The 15011-nt window shown below is 39.1% G+C and overlaps 1 protein-coding gene and 1 long non-coding RNA gene across 12 annotated transcripts in view; one reads left to right on the plus strand and one right to left on the minus strand.

Annotated features, from left to right (window-relative positions):
* Nucleotides 1–14983, minus strand: part of RXFP1 (relaxin family peptide receptor 1) — a 109431-nt gene extending 94448 nt beyond the window's left edge. The window contains exons 1-2 of one of the 9 annotated variants that reach the window (XM_070608794.1): nucleotides 14430–14983; nucleotides 3877–4061 (exon numbers count right to left, since the gene is read on the minus strand). In XM_070608794.1, the coding sequence (XP_070464895.1) occupies nucleotides 3877–3949 (73 nt within the window). In that variant the 5' untranslated portion in view covers nucleotides 3950–4061; nucleotides 14430–14983. Of the gene's footprint in view, nucleotides 1–3876; nucleotides 4369–14429 lie in introns of those variants that run through there. The other 8 variants (XM_070608796.1, XM_070608795.1, XM_070608799.1 and 5 more) reach the window with 8 other exon arrangements.
* The window catches only part of LOC139081777 (uncharacterized), a 38432-nt gene continuing 24739 nt past the window's right edge, over nucleotides 1319–15011 (plus strand). The window contains exon 1 of one of the 3 annotated variants that reach the window (XR_011537070.1): nucleotides 1319–1585. This is a non-coding gene — a long non-coding RNA (uncharacterized lncRNA). The remainder of the gene's footprint in view (nucleotides 1586–15011) is intronic. The other 2 variants (XR_011537072.1, XR_011537071.1) reach the window with 2 other exon arrangements.

Raw genomic sequence — 15011 nt, forward strand, 5'->3', positions numbered from 1 at the left:
TTCAGCCCACCAGTGTAACCCCTATTTAGTACACCAATATTGCAACTCCAGAATGTATATGACTTTCTGACTGCACTATTTTTAAAGAGTTCACACAGTTTCCAAATGTGCATTTAATTTACACTAGAAAGTAATTCATCCAGTGGAAGAACATAACTTAGTCCAGCTGTAGGGGAATCACTTGTCTTTTCATAAATGTACTGAACCTATTTTTTAGTTTTTTTGTGACTGTAGTTATAACATTTCTAATCATGTTGGAAGCCATTAGCCAATACATTAGAATGTATACAGTATTTTCTAAAAGAGCCCATTTTCAATCATGTATCTCTTTTAGTTCAATACTTGAGTTAATAATTACCTGCAAAAATAATATAATGTATTCTTATTTTAAAGATGTTCTGGGCAAGCTGTTTTATTTATTTATTTTAAAAATTTAAAAAAATTTCTGAGGAGGATTAACCCTGAGCTAACACCCATCACCAACCCTCTTTTTGCTGAGGAAGATTGGCCCTCAGCTAACGTCCGTGCCCATCTTCCTCTATTTTATATGTGGGCCGCCTGCCACAGCATGGCTTGATGAGCAGTGTGTAGCCACTACTCCACTGGCTTGGCCCTGGGCAAGCTATTTTTTTAGATAGCATGAACACAGTTCTGCAATTTTTAGGGAGACTAAAAATGTGCTGATGTATTTTCAGAGATGCACCTTAAATTTTCAGACCATTTCATTTTACTCTTATTGTGCCCTTCATAAAGGAGCTCCAAGAAATAGAGTAATGAATGTACACTGTGCATAAAACTGATCATGGGTCACGTTACTGATTAAAATGTAAACGTATTAAAACAGAGAGAGTAAAGTTATATTCTTGTAGATATTATGCGTTGGCCCTATGAACACATTATTTTAAATTATTTATATATGTGCTGTTTTTCCACTGTTGTGAAAAGTTGTTGCAGTTTACAGTTGCTGAGTAAAATCTCTCAATTTTGACGTTTTCTTAGTAAGAGCCTTGTGTTGCCAAGTTACTCATTGATTAAGGAGTACAGATTGTACTCCTAGATAGTCAGGACCTTTCATTTGATTCAAATGACCGTGTCTATAAACACTTTGTCCACCTATTGTTCGCTATAGTATGCGCCTTCATGAACAATGTTTTATGTTTAATCTTTTGCCTGTTTGCAAATCGGATCAGAAAGCTTTACACAGTTAAAGAAAGAATGAGTTAGAAAACAACATAAGAGAAATAGGAAGCCTGGAAAGTACAGGCACAGAGTAGATCAAAAGACTCTTTTAGAATAAGTGGAGATAACAGTTGGATATTTGTGCAGTGTAATGTCAAAAAAGCCAGTCTGATTATATTCAGGGTATTAAACAAAAGCTTTGTATTGTCTTCCACACATATTTTGTGTACTTCATAAGTACAAGTCAGGGAGAAAATATATTAGAAATGTATTAAGGTCCTAGGAAAACAATGTAAAGAGCAGCAGCTGACTTGGTCAGAATCTCTGCCTCTGCAGGGACTCGGGTGCAATGGTCATTCCTTCTTTAGGCCTCGCTTTCAGTTCCTCACTCTCTACTCCATTTTTGGTAAGTTTCCAGAGTTACTTCCTAAGAAATAAATCTCTTTATGTCATTCTGTGAGAAACCGCCATTCCGATTACTTATTTTCTGTCGTCTGAAGGACATTCTTGAGTGTGGCTTACAAAGACTTCATGATCTGGTTCCAATGATCTTCTCTTCCTCTTCAAGCATTTCTTTCAGTCCTACTCTTAAACCACGCTGAATGTCTTATCATTTCCTAAACCCGCCAGGCCCTCTCCTGTTTCTGTGGCTTTGCCCACATGCTCCCTGTTCCTGCGGTGCCTTCTCTTCTTTCCCTGGGAAGCAAGAGTGGTAGATCTGAATTGAGTTCAACTTGCTTGGGTAGTTTGCTCATCTGTAAATGGAAATAAGAATATTTGCCCTATAAAATGAGAGATAATACTTATAATGAGGCATCATGACTTTGGTGTTGGTATGGTGAGTGGAAAGAACTCAGACTTGGGTGTCAGATGAACTTTAGTTCAAGTCCTGGATTAAGCATTTAGAAGGCTGTGATTTTGGCAGATTCTTAAATCTCTCTGAGACAGTCCTTATCAGGAGAGTGAGAACACATGAGTGTTCCAGGTCCGGGTGAGGATTTAATTAGACAGCACTTTCAAGTATTTATCATCTAACCAGAACTTCAGTGACATAACTGAGTCTAATTACAACTTTAGCACTCTAACTAATTCATGTTAACATTCAGAATATGGTTACTTTGACCTAGCATGTTGTGTGTATCTAAGAACACAAAATAAAGCACATTATAATATATATTAAAAATTTGCAACAATTTCTCCAGAATGAATTTAAAAATAGGGTAGGTTCCTGGGGACTAATTAGAGAAGAGTGTTTGTGATCTGCAGGTTCTAAGTAGGATGAGAGCACCACGTCAGACTACTCTTTGCTCCTTCCTAATATTCGTTACAGACTCTATTGTTTTAGACATTCCATTAGAAAAAATTTGTGGAAGAAATTTGACAGATAAACACAATGATTTGCGATTTTTTTTGCAATTTGAATAATGCTTTTATATTTTGGTGTTTTCGTATACAATATTGTGATTAGTGTTGATAGGAACAACAGGAAAAGAAAGCATATAGTAAAAGGTAAGGAAAAGAAAGTAAAAATAAAATTACACAAGAGGGAGGTGGAAGTGAAATAAGAGCAACCAATTTGGGAATTAGAAATAGAAGAGTGGGAGGAAATGGTGCTGGAAAGAGTGTAGGACGTTGTGTTATGATATTTGAGTTGGAATCCAAAGAGGTTGGGCACATTTTTGTGTGACTTAAAAGAAACTCCTGAATGAAGATACTCCTTCGATAAAGTGAATAACACTATCCACCATTTTGTAAGTTTTGAAAATTCTGATTTTCTTTTTGAAGTTTCTTGAAAGTGAGGGTAAACATGTGTATTCACTCATGTCCACTTAACACTCTTGGGGAATACGGCTGAATATTTGATGTTAAGCATTCTGGAAATTCTCAAGTTATTATTTGACTAAGGTACTTCATTATAATTATTATTTCAAATTACTGAGTCTTTGAGTTCATAATTCCTGCTCACCAAATGCTTCATGATTTTATGATACAGTCCTCCCTCAGTTGGTTCCAGGACCCGCCGTGGACACCAAAATCTACAGATGCTCAAGTCCCTTTGTTGGCCCTTTGTATCCTCTGACTTAACAAACTGCGAATCCTAAACACAGTATTACACAATCCGCAGTTGGTTGACTCTGCAGATTTGGAACGTGCAGATATTGAAGGTGGATTGCATATCCAAATATACTTCCTTCCTAGTTATCCCTTTTTTACCCTTTCACCACTATAACTAGGCCGTTTGACTGTGCTTTATTACCCAGGGAGGGTAGAGCACAAAAAAACTTTTCTAGAATATTCAGATTCTTGCCTGAGTCCCAAAGCTTAAAAGTCATGGCTTTCAACTGCAAAAGCCAGACGCTTGAGAGAGAGAACATTTTTTCTTTTTGTTTTGAGTTCCATCGTCTTGGCTTTGAATAGCAAGAGCAAATATGGAAGGACACAGAGCACCGAGTCTTTCCACAACCTGTAGAGAGGGGTAAGCACATGTGATGCTCTCACAGCGGTTTTCCTGAACTTGGTGAGAGATAAATGAGAATGAAACATTCTCTTTGGAATCTAAAACTCCTAAGGGGAATGGAGGAAGCAGAATCACCAAGAGAGTTTGGGAGGTTGCGGAAGCAGAGTTAATTCTCGTCTCAAATCCTAATATGTAGCCCTAGGAAAGGGCAAGTCTCTAGCAGAAGCCACGTGGCTTACCTGATGTGGGGGGCCAGATAGCTATGGTCGAGGGGTGAGGTAGAGACAGGGTCTGAGTCAGCTCCAAATCCATCTTGGCTCCCAGGTGAGGAGGGTTTCCTCTGCTCTCCAGAGAAGGCTGGCTCTGAGCAGGCAATGTAGAGTGGCATTGTTGTTTGGGGGAGAAATTTACGGCTTATCTGGCCCTGGGTGCAGGAGAATATGGAAGTATTTGCACGCTTTGGTAGGTGCTGGAATGAGTTAAACACCCACCGGAATGAGCTAAACCTCATGGGAAGCTGACAGAGTTACGGTAGATGTTCATCTCTCTATCTGCCCCTCCACTTTGATGTTTCAGAAGCTGCCAATGAACCTAGATGCTGTTGGGCAGAAGGTGGAGCAAGTAAGAATCCTTAAGTGATTAAGATTGCATTTTAAAGAAGTGCCTGATTTTTAAACCAAGCTACTTTGAATTAGCAAATTTAAATGTGTTATCATTTTATGCAAGTCATGAGCTCTGAGTTTAGTCGTGGAAACATAAAATTTCGTTTTTGCACATCTGAGTGTTAAGTTAAACAAGGTGGCCATTAGACTGAGGTGGCTCTAATGCCATGATGAGTTACATAATCAGACAAAAATCTAAGCCTGTAAATGCCTCAAGGTTACAAAATCAAAATGCTAATGACAATTAATCACAAACAGTCAACCAGGCTTTAAGCTGTAGCCAAATAATTTCCTTTCTTTGCTTTTGCACTTTCTCTATATGTCACACCCTACCCCACCCACAACCACTCGTGGTTTAGCATTGCCCAGTTCAAATGCATTTTTGCTCAACTCTAAAAATTTTTAATATGCCTCAGTTTATCTTTTAACATGAGATTTGTGGCCTAAAAATATGAAAATTTCTATTTTATATACTGTACCTTGTTTTGATATACTTAACGATGGGACAAAAATATTAAAGTGTGTGTGTGCGTGTGCAATAGTTTACAACATTTCCTTCCACTCTCAAATTTCTTGACAGAGAATGCTGGCATTGCCTTCTTAACCTTCTTCTCTGAATCCCTCCCTCACCTGTGCTTTCTGAGGGGAAAAAAAGGACAACACCCGAGAGGTGAATTCTCCTTGAAAAAATTAGTCAGAATAGAAAAAAACTTTGTGCCCAAGAAGACTGAGCAGCAGAGGAGGGTGTTGTGTCAAGAGCGCAAAAGGAGTGAGGGCTGAGTTATGGGAGAAACAAGAGGTAAATAAAGAGGCCATGCTGCTTGAGATCAAAGAGAGAGAACTCTTCTGGATGAAAGAGTCAGAGTCTTGGGGATTGAAGAGCGATAGAGAAGAGGAGAGGGCAGGGAACTTTAATGAGACTTGTGTAGATCATGCAGAATGGACTATTCCGTTATATGAAATCTTTTGAGTGGCATGAATGATTATGAATACCCTTGTTCTAGATGAGTTCCTTTACCTGTGAACACATTCTGGGACTGGATTGCGTATAATGGCTTTATAAGGGTTACACCAACATCATCACCAACACACATATGCCTTAGTTCCTTCCTCAGCCTGCAGCTATATTTAGACTGCTGAGTGATTTCACTGAATTCTTCTTCTATCTCTGAAGGCCTACTCTCTGTCTGTGAACACTATTTATTTTTATTCAGCACCGTTTAGCACCATTCTTTCTTTGATTCCTCCATAATACATTGCCTTATTAAGTTCCGTTCTTCTTGATCAGTACCGCATTCATTCATTCCTTCTTCATTTATCTGTGCAGGCATTCATTATAGCTATACCATAGGCAAAACGTTGAGGGGATATAATCATGATAAAATGCTTGGCCGTGACCTATCCGTTCACATTTTCATTTAATAATTCTAGCCTGTGTCTATTCATATCTATCTATCTTAGACTGTGAACTCCTAGAGGAAAAAGAATAAGTCTATTTAATTTCTTTTGCACAGCTCCTTCTGAGTAATGGCTCTAATGGACTATGAGAAGAATATTGAATTTGCTACATATGCTGGCATAGAAACTTTGAAAAAAGATGCCAACGAGCCGCCAGCACTACAGAAAGATTTGTACAGATTTTTCCCATTAAAATGAATTTCATGGACAAATTATTTACCACATCCTTTCAGGTCAACACTGGGGATGAATGCTCAGTTCCCGAGAAAAGTTCTTGAATTTCAACAAACAAAAACAATCCCGCTTTCCAGGGATCATAAATTGTGCTGTAAGCTCACAAGATCAGGGGCAAAGACTGCAATCAGAAAGGCAGAAATACAAATCTACATTTAACTTAGCCAAAAGAGCCACCTCCCTTGATCCGAACACAAAGAGGGAGGTTACATGGAGGTTAAGAGAGCTTAACAGAAAGCGTGACTGATGACGTCTTGTCTAAGTTTGAAATGTGTGAGAAAGTAGAAACATTTATAAACCATGAGGCATTTTTGCAATTTCCAAGAAATCAGCCACAACTTGGAAAATAAAAATGGCTAATCTTCTAGACTATTGAAAATGAGTCAAACACTCCTAGCCCGCTCTGGGAAAAACCTGTTAAAATATCCAAAGGCTGGGGTGAGAGAGGGAGGAGGAGAGAAGAGGATGAAAAAGAAAGACAAGGGGCAGAGGTTTTGTGAGTGAACGTTAAGGCAGTGTGAATGCTGTGCTATCTCCAAAGCCAGGGTCTGAGGCACCTGAGGACTCCATTAGTTGTTTTCATTAATTTATACTCGCAATATGAGGGCTGGATAAAAGCTCCCAAAAAGCTTTATGGGGGTAGCTTATCTGATTTCTCTCAGTAGATCCAGGCACTTACATTTATAAGTTTTGTTCAAAATTTGTCAATTCATGTCCATTTGCATATTTTATTCTAGAACATTTCAATTTCTAATCTATAACGTAAGATTTATCTGTAAAGTGGCCACAACTACAGAAACCTGCGGGGTCATAACTTCCTTGCACTCTGAGGATCAGGTATTGCAATCATCTTACTAAATGATGCAAAAATTAGCCAAAATGTCCATGAATGCAGGTAACTGCAAAATGGGTATTTTTTTTCAGGAAGATTAGCCCTGAGCTAACATCCGCCACCAATCCTCCTCTTTTTGGCTGAGGAAGACTGGCCCTGAGCTAACATCGGTGGCCATCTTCCTCTACTTTATATGTGGGCTGCCTACCACAGCATGGCTTGACTAGCTGTGCAGCGGTCCCCACCCAGGATCTGAACTGACAAACCATGCACTGCTGAAGCGGAACGTGCACACTTAACTGCTGCGCCACTGGGGTGGCCCTGGGTATGTGTTTTCAACCTGCATAAAGTATGTTTCATTGGCAACTATATTCTAAGAAAGTCCTAACTCTTGAGGAGGGAATATTAGGGAGAAGTGGTAGGTAGAAATAAGAACTCTGGTTGTAAGATTTGGGACCAAGAGAGGAGAGTTTCTCTTTGTATTTGTCAGGAGGCATGGTGAGGCTAAGGAATAGAGAGAACAGTCAAGATAAAAAAGGAGACATCAGTGCCAGGGGAGAAAGAGGAACTGGTTGATTAGGGTTGGAAATCAATATCTGGGCTACTCGGAGGCCAGGAAAGGAGATTCCACTTGGCCCTAAACAAACTCTATGTGGGAGAGATGAAAAGGAGGAGAAACTGAGCACATAGCGGGATGAAAGCTTGAAGGAGCTGGGAAAGTGGCCAGGAAGACTCGCTGAATTTTCATGTACCCACTTCATCTCAGTATCTGGAACCCACATGCAAAGACAGTCTCATCCCGCAAGATAAATAGGGAATCAGACTGGCATGGTAATGGATAGTTTACCACCAGTGTGGGACTTATTTGCTACCAAATCATAAATTGTTAACACTTTTGGGTAGTTTTACACAACAGTGAAGATGCATTGCATTGCTCCTCTAAGTGTCCTTTCAATCCCCACAAAATTGGAAAACATGTTATTCCACCTCAGGAAATGGTATGTGTGCTGAGGTGGGGAGAGGGATGAAAGAGCAAATTTAAGGTGACTCTACACAAGAGGAACAAAGTCTCAACTGTCCCTCCTCTCTGGCAGCAGCCTCAGCACAGGCAGAAAGACAGAAAACATGGTATTCTTTTCTGGGGGGAGGAAGGGATTACGGGAGAGGTTAAACACATAGGTATTTGGTGCCCAAAGTATATGGGGCTAAGCACAGAAAAGAAAGCATCTGTCTGGAAACTAGAAGTGTCAGGGAAATTCTGATGGTCCACAAATTACTCCTGAGAAGTTGGCAAAGTTTCTTCCACTGGAGCTTCCCTGCACACCTGTAAAGCAACGCTCAGTCTCATGTTTCAACCTGCAGCACATAAAGGCTCCCTTCCATAGAAGGATGATGGCCCCGAGGGCCAGATTCATTATCTGCGTGTGATGGAAAGGCTGTATCTTTAAAAACACTTTAGCTGTCTGGGGAATAGCAGAGGAGCACGGACTGGAGAGGGAATGTAGATGGTGAAAACATCCACTGGATGTTAATCTACTCGGAGAATTTTAAAAGCCCCTTTCGTTGCTTTTGGACCTGACTGCCAGCAGGGACCTGGGGAGGTGTAATCAGAACCCTTCTTTCCCCTGGCCATTCTCTCCTTGGTTGTGAGAAGGATTTAAAATGTTTATCTACCAGGCAGTTATGTGAAAAACAATTATCCTTGCTTAATGTATTGGCAAAGTCTTAATCTTTGAGGCTAGAATTTGGGTGGATAATAAACTTATTTTAATAACCCCAGTCTAGTTTGTTTTCCATTTGAAGGTGATGTTTTACCCTTCTGATATTTCCTGCCCTTCTTTTCCTATGTACAAAATTTGGAGGCCCACTTTTAAAGCGATTAAAGAACAATAGAACCGAGAACAAAAGGGAACACTGCTTTGTGGCATCGTTTTCTTCCTGTGTAAGAAGTGAGGACATTGTACTCTATAAGCTTTAAGATTCCTTCAAACTCAAAAAAGTCTAATTTTATGAAACTTAAATGAAAAAAGTACTTGAGAGACATAAAAGAGAAATGTCAAACTAGATGGCAATTCACTCGCGACTCAGAGTGCTGGAGGCAGAAAGAAATCTTTGCATTATTTTTCTTTAAATGAATTAGGCGAGAATCAAGAGAACAGAGTATTAGGAGACAATAGCATAACTACATGTTTTCATCAATGAATTAGCTCAGTAATTGTATGGCTGCTCAGTCAAGTGCATACTCAATCGTCTAACAAAAATACAAAAATTATTTAAAATCTCAACTTCCTTTAAAAAGGGTTAATCTTACTATTAAAGAATATGTCAGATTATCTGCTGTCCCTCTTTGTAGCTAATCACGTGGGTGACATTTTGGTTCAAGTGAGACCTTGACTAAATATGGCCCTACAATTGAATTTGGAGACATGGGCTAAGGAGAGAGAGCTGCGTTTTTCTTCATTCTAGAATAAGAACTGGGGTTCCTGGGGCGATATGGGAGGGGAATTTGAGGAAGAATGATGGGGAGAGAGAGGTGCAGCGACGAGCTGGCCCAATGACCGGAGGCAAGTGCTCCGTGTGGCCTGGAGCAGCTCCTGAAAAAGCCCTGAGAGTCCCCTTCCCGAAAAAGAATTCTCAGAGAATTTTTTGAGAGCAGTGATCATTTTAGAAAGACATATTCATTATCATAGAAGATTTAAGAAATAAAGTGACTCTAGTTAATTCAGGTGATACTAAAATAATTATAAGATGAATCTATTTAACAAAAAATCAAATGTCCAAATTACTATGAAATACAGCTGTTTAACAGGAAAATATCAATTTCTAACACAAGTAACAGGAGATCTCACTTTATATTGTCCTTTTTTCTATTTGACCTTTATCTGTGTGGTGACAGAGAAAGAAATCTACATTTGAAATATTCACAACTTGCCCCAGCTTATCTCCAAAGAAGGAAGGTGATTTTGGTTTTGGTTCTGATCAGGGTGATGGGTGAAGGAGCAGAAGTGAAGAAGACAAGAGGGTGTTGGATCACTACATATAAGACAGGAAATAGAGCTACTCGGGTTGTGGAGTTAATGAGGGGAGAATATATCCAGGAGGTGGGGGGAGGTAAGCTCATATAGGAATTAAGTCAATGTTTATCGGTACTTCCTATGTATCTAGCTCTGTGCCAAGTGATGCAAACAAAACTGCTTTGTAAGCAAAATCCTGTGGTCAATGCTGGTTAAGTCTAGTTTTCTGTACATTCAAATTATTTACATGTGCACCCTAATTCATCATTTGTTGGTGTGCACTGAGAAATGTATGGAAAGCAGATGGCACCAGCCCATAGGAGGAGATCCATAAATACTGAGCATGGACTTGCTGAACTTCTCTGGGATGGGGAGGACCTCGCTACAGCTCATGGAAAGTTTCTTTGGATTTACCAGTTTTGTGACCTTGGGTTGGTCAATATTTCTTTATTGCTTTATGTCTGAAATGGAGATATGTCTAACTTGCCTAAAGACCAGTAGGCTAGGTCAGGGGATCTGTTAAGGTCCCTTTTAGTTCTAAGATACTATAGTTTTAGAAAGTGTTAGAACTGCATCATGTTTTACTAGCATAGGCGTTTCAAGGAGACTGACTTGGATTAAAATCTCTTTTCCAACACTTCCTAGAGGAGGATGCCACTCATGCTACTTAATATTTCTCATTTTTTGTTTCCTATTTTGCAAAATGAGAATATCTCTTAGAGTTGTTACAAGGATAAAATTAGACAATGTTTGTAAAACAGTTAGCACAGTTCATGGTCCATGGACAGCTCTTGATAAATGGTAAATATGAAAACAACCACACCCATAACCACAAACATAGGGCTTGAGATCAAAAGGGTATAAATGCTTACAGTTTTTTCAGACTAAAAAATAAAAATAAACCTAACTAGAATACCCAACTCCAGATGTTTCAGTTTAACAAGTTTGTCCTAAGGTGTGAAATTATGCTTGTAAAATGATTTAGCTCTTAAACATAATAATTAGTTTACCTTTATACAGATTATGATAATGCAAACATCGATTTTTTTTTTTAGGAAGGTTAGCCCTGAGCTAACATCTGCCACCAATCCTCCTCTTTCTGTTGAGGAAGACTGGCCCTGAGCTCATGTCTGTACCCATCTTCCTCTACTTTTTATATGTGGGAAGCCTACCGCTTGCCAAGCGGCGCCATGTCTGCACCTGGGATCTGAACCGGTGAACCCTGGGCAGCCGAAGCGGAACCTGCGAACTTAACCTCTGCGCCACTGGGCCGGCCCCAAACACCAATTTTAATTCTATGTGAAACTTAAAAGTGTGATTCCAAATTCATAGTAAGAACAATACAAAATTGTTAGCAACTTTCAAAAATATAAGGTGGGATATTAGATACTTCTGTAGTCTGCATATTGGAAAGTTTATTCTCCCATTTTTTGGAGGTGGGAAATATGTCAGTATTCTCCTTTTTCATGTATGAATGGTCTGTTTTTCATGTATTAGTGATTTGTTCTGGGAAAGCCTCTTCCCTTCCCCCCTGCATGGTTAGAGAAGAGAATTGCTAGAAGATATGTCAGTGCCAGGATCCAAGGCAAGGACCAAGTGGTCTTGTAAGTATTCACTTGGAACCTAAAAGTGAGGACCTTACCAGCTGGGCTAGTCCTTGGCAAAATGCTAAAGTGGATCAACATTCTGTTTGGGCCCCTTCTATTTCCTGTTTCCTCACTTGTTCCCTGATTGTCCAAAGTATTATGTAAAATGATTGTTTTTGCTTAATGATACTGTTGCAGTAATGAGTAAAGCATTTGCTGATAGCGACTTGTGATACAACTCTTCCTGGGGATTGTTTTTTAACTTTTAATTTGGAAATAATTGTAGGCTCACAAGAAGTTGCAAAAATAGTACAAAGAGGTCCCATATACCCTTCACCCAGCTTCCTCTAATGGTAAAATCTTATGTAACCATAGTACACTATCAGAACTAAGAAAGTAACGCTGGCACAATATGGCTAACCAGGCTACAGACAGGAGAACTTTTAAGGAATGAAAAATTATCAAGGCCAATAGGAAACCTTTTCTGAATCTTAATGTGTCCCCTCTCTGGGTGCACTTAAGCTTTTGCCCTTGTCTCACTGTTTGGTAGTCTTAGATTAACTTTCTGTCTTCTCCACTCCATCCTTTCAGAGCAGGGACTGTGGTGCAGTCACCCCTTAGTCCTATTGCTCATTAAAGTAACTGGCATTCAATAAGTATTTTTGGTTAAAAGGGTGACTAATAGTTGCTTAATTCTATAAAGGGCTTTACATTTTCAAAGCCCTTTTATACATGTTATCTCTACAGAGAATGTTCTGGTCTAGGGGAAAGAGCATAGACTTTGAGATCATTCAAATCTTGGCGTTCATTAGCTTGAGTCTTGCGACGAGGTGCTGAGTGTCCTTGGGTCTTGCCTTTCTCTTGTGCTTCATTGTATCTACATAGCAGAGTTGTGAAGATTCAAGGAGGTAATTTATGTAATAAATAGGGGCTCTGGGTGGTAGGTAGGGTAAAAGATTTGTGTTTTACAAACTAAGGGTAAAAAATTTTATTGCCATTTTATAAACTAAGGCTCAGAGAGGGTAAGTCATTGTCAAAAATCATAAAGCTAGTACACGGTAGTGCTGCTAAGCACCTTAGGTCAGCTGTCTTCCATGATATCATATTGCCTTTCCCAGGCAACAGGAGAGTGGATTAAAAACAAACAAACAAGCCACAACAACCATGGGATGGTTATAGAGATTTAAGACCTTGTCTTTATGTAGTTGTTGACTCCTTTTGTTATATGTATAGGAAAGCCTCTTTTAGGTGGGGCTGGGTGATGAGATAAACTAAAAGGTGAGTCGCAGGTGTGAGTTGCTGTTTCAGTGGGTCCCTGTCAAATGCCCCTCCACCCCACCCACCCAGTTGACACCAATATAGCCTGGAACCTTGCTTGCCAAACTCAGCATCAGCTGTTTAAACCCTCATCCCCAATGGAAAGCATGGAAGAGTGAGACTCTGAGCTCTCAGGTACTTACATGGCATTATCAAAATTTTTTTAAATCAAAAGATAAATTTAAAAAGTTGGAGGATTTTGACATTATTGTAATCATCATTATTATCTAGGTTTTGCTCATGAAAATAATTTTTTATAACAAAAGAGAACACGTAAACATGCAACTTTTTTACTAACCTGAAATGACTGGTAACACATTAGTCGAAGTTGCTTCTCGACTTGCCCTGAACACCTTTTGCATACCCTTGAATTACTCATTCTACAGTGTCTATTTTGGAAGGTTTATTCATTGAAATGGAGTAGGAAATGGCAAAATATGTTGTTGATTTATGTGACTGTTGGCTGCAAATGTCAAAAACTGATAGCTTAAACCCTTGGATTATAATTAGAAACATTCACTTTTTGGTGGTGGTTTGCAATTTGACTTTTCCCCCTCTAGTTATAAAATGCGAATGTCACTAATCAAGTTTAGAGATGGAACGAGAATGTTTCTTCAGGATTCTGAGTCTTTTTTTTGGTTTTGATGCTCTTTCCCACATTTGGCCATTAAAGTGAGGTACAGTAGAGGTCAGAAGGAGAGAAAGAGAGAAAGGAAAAGAAAATCACTTTGGTACAGTACAAGCCATCAGAATTGGGAGAGTTAGGGCTGAATTTTACTCTGAGACATTCCCCAATAGAATATCTTAGTGTAAACAAACTTTTACAAATTTTTGAGAGACAGAGCCATGTAAACATGCTTCTGAATTCTAAAATTTTTAAAGTTTAATTATTCCCAGCATCATAAGACATTAAATGTACCCAGAAAGTTTTATGTCTTGATTTGCTTTGACTTTCTCATTATTGCCTAAGGAACATAAACATTTTGTTTCTATTTACATAATACAATTTAAATAGGGCTAAATGCAAAATGACTCTGTCCCTTGATTAAAAAAACAGATTTTCTGAATGATAAACCACGACACACATGGAGAACGCAAAAATTGTCATTATGGCAAAAGTAGGAAATCCATTTGGGCTCTTTGTGTGTCTGTGTTTGTCACTGCTTTGTGCTTTCCCTTGTTTTTCTTTCAAGGAACAGTGAGAAACCTTGCTAAATAAAAAAGGAGTTTTATGAATGCATGTCTCCGTGGGGAGGCACACCTGTGATATGTAATCACACAGGACTAGGACAACGAAGTGTTACAATTACACAGAAACTGGGACAAATGGAAAGACTTCCCCAGAATATTTCAATGGGCATATTCCTTGAACACAATCCCCTCACAGACTACTCCTTTCGAAATGTTATAAAATTATTAATTGTTAATATCAATTAGGCAAATTGGTTGTTAAGAAGCATAGGTTTATATGACACCTTAGTCTTGCTTGACTATTGACTCTGACAATATATTCCAGTTTTTAATATAAATACCAGAAATGTATTAAGAAGGATAATTTTGAAGAGAGATTAGTTTTATCAGAAAAAACATTTTTATCTTAAAAGCATACATGTAAGTAATACACATTTGTACTTGTGATTATTTCATAAAATACTAAGGTATACAGAATTAAATGCCGGACATACTTACAATATTCTCCAAAAATCAAGATGTAGAAGAAGACAGGACCAGATGTCATTTCCTTCTTTCTGAGCAACTGATTAATAAAAGTGAATACAATTTGGTCTTGGTTTCCGAGGCGCGTACAGCTCACGGTGGTTGTGTGCTATTTCTGTCTGCAATCTTAGCAGCTATAAAGCAATCCTCCCTCCTTCCTCTCTCATTTCCTCTCCCTCTCTCTTTCCATTCCCTCTTTTCTTTCTTCCTTTCCTCTCAGAATCTCTCCTCCCCACCCTCTTTCTCTGAAAGTCTTAATATCCTTCTTTACACACACACACACACACACACACGCACACCACACACACACCATGCGCGCACACACACACCCACAGGAACACAGACAAAGCTGAGCAGCGAAGGAAAGTTTCAGACAGGGATACACAGGCTCTTCTCACTGACGGTAAACATCTCGTTTCCATGTCCTGTGACAGTCTACAAATGAGGGTGCGTATGATCCCTGACAAATGTCTGAATGATGGAAGTCACGCTACGAGAAAGAAATTAAACTAGAGATATATTACAAACAGAAATATTTTTCCCCCCAAAACTTGG

The sequence above is a fragment of the Equus przewalskii genome, chromosome 2 (genome assembly GCF_037783145.1).
Source record: "Equus przewalskii isolate Varuska chromosome 2, EquPr2, whole genome shotgun sequence".
Lineage (NCBI taxonomy): Eukaryota > Metazoa > Chordata > Mammalia > Perissodactyla > Equidae > Equus > Equus przewalskii.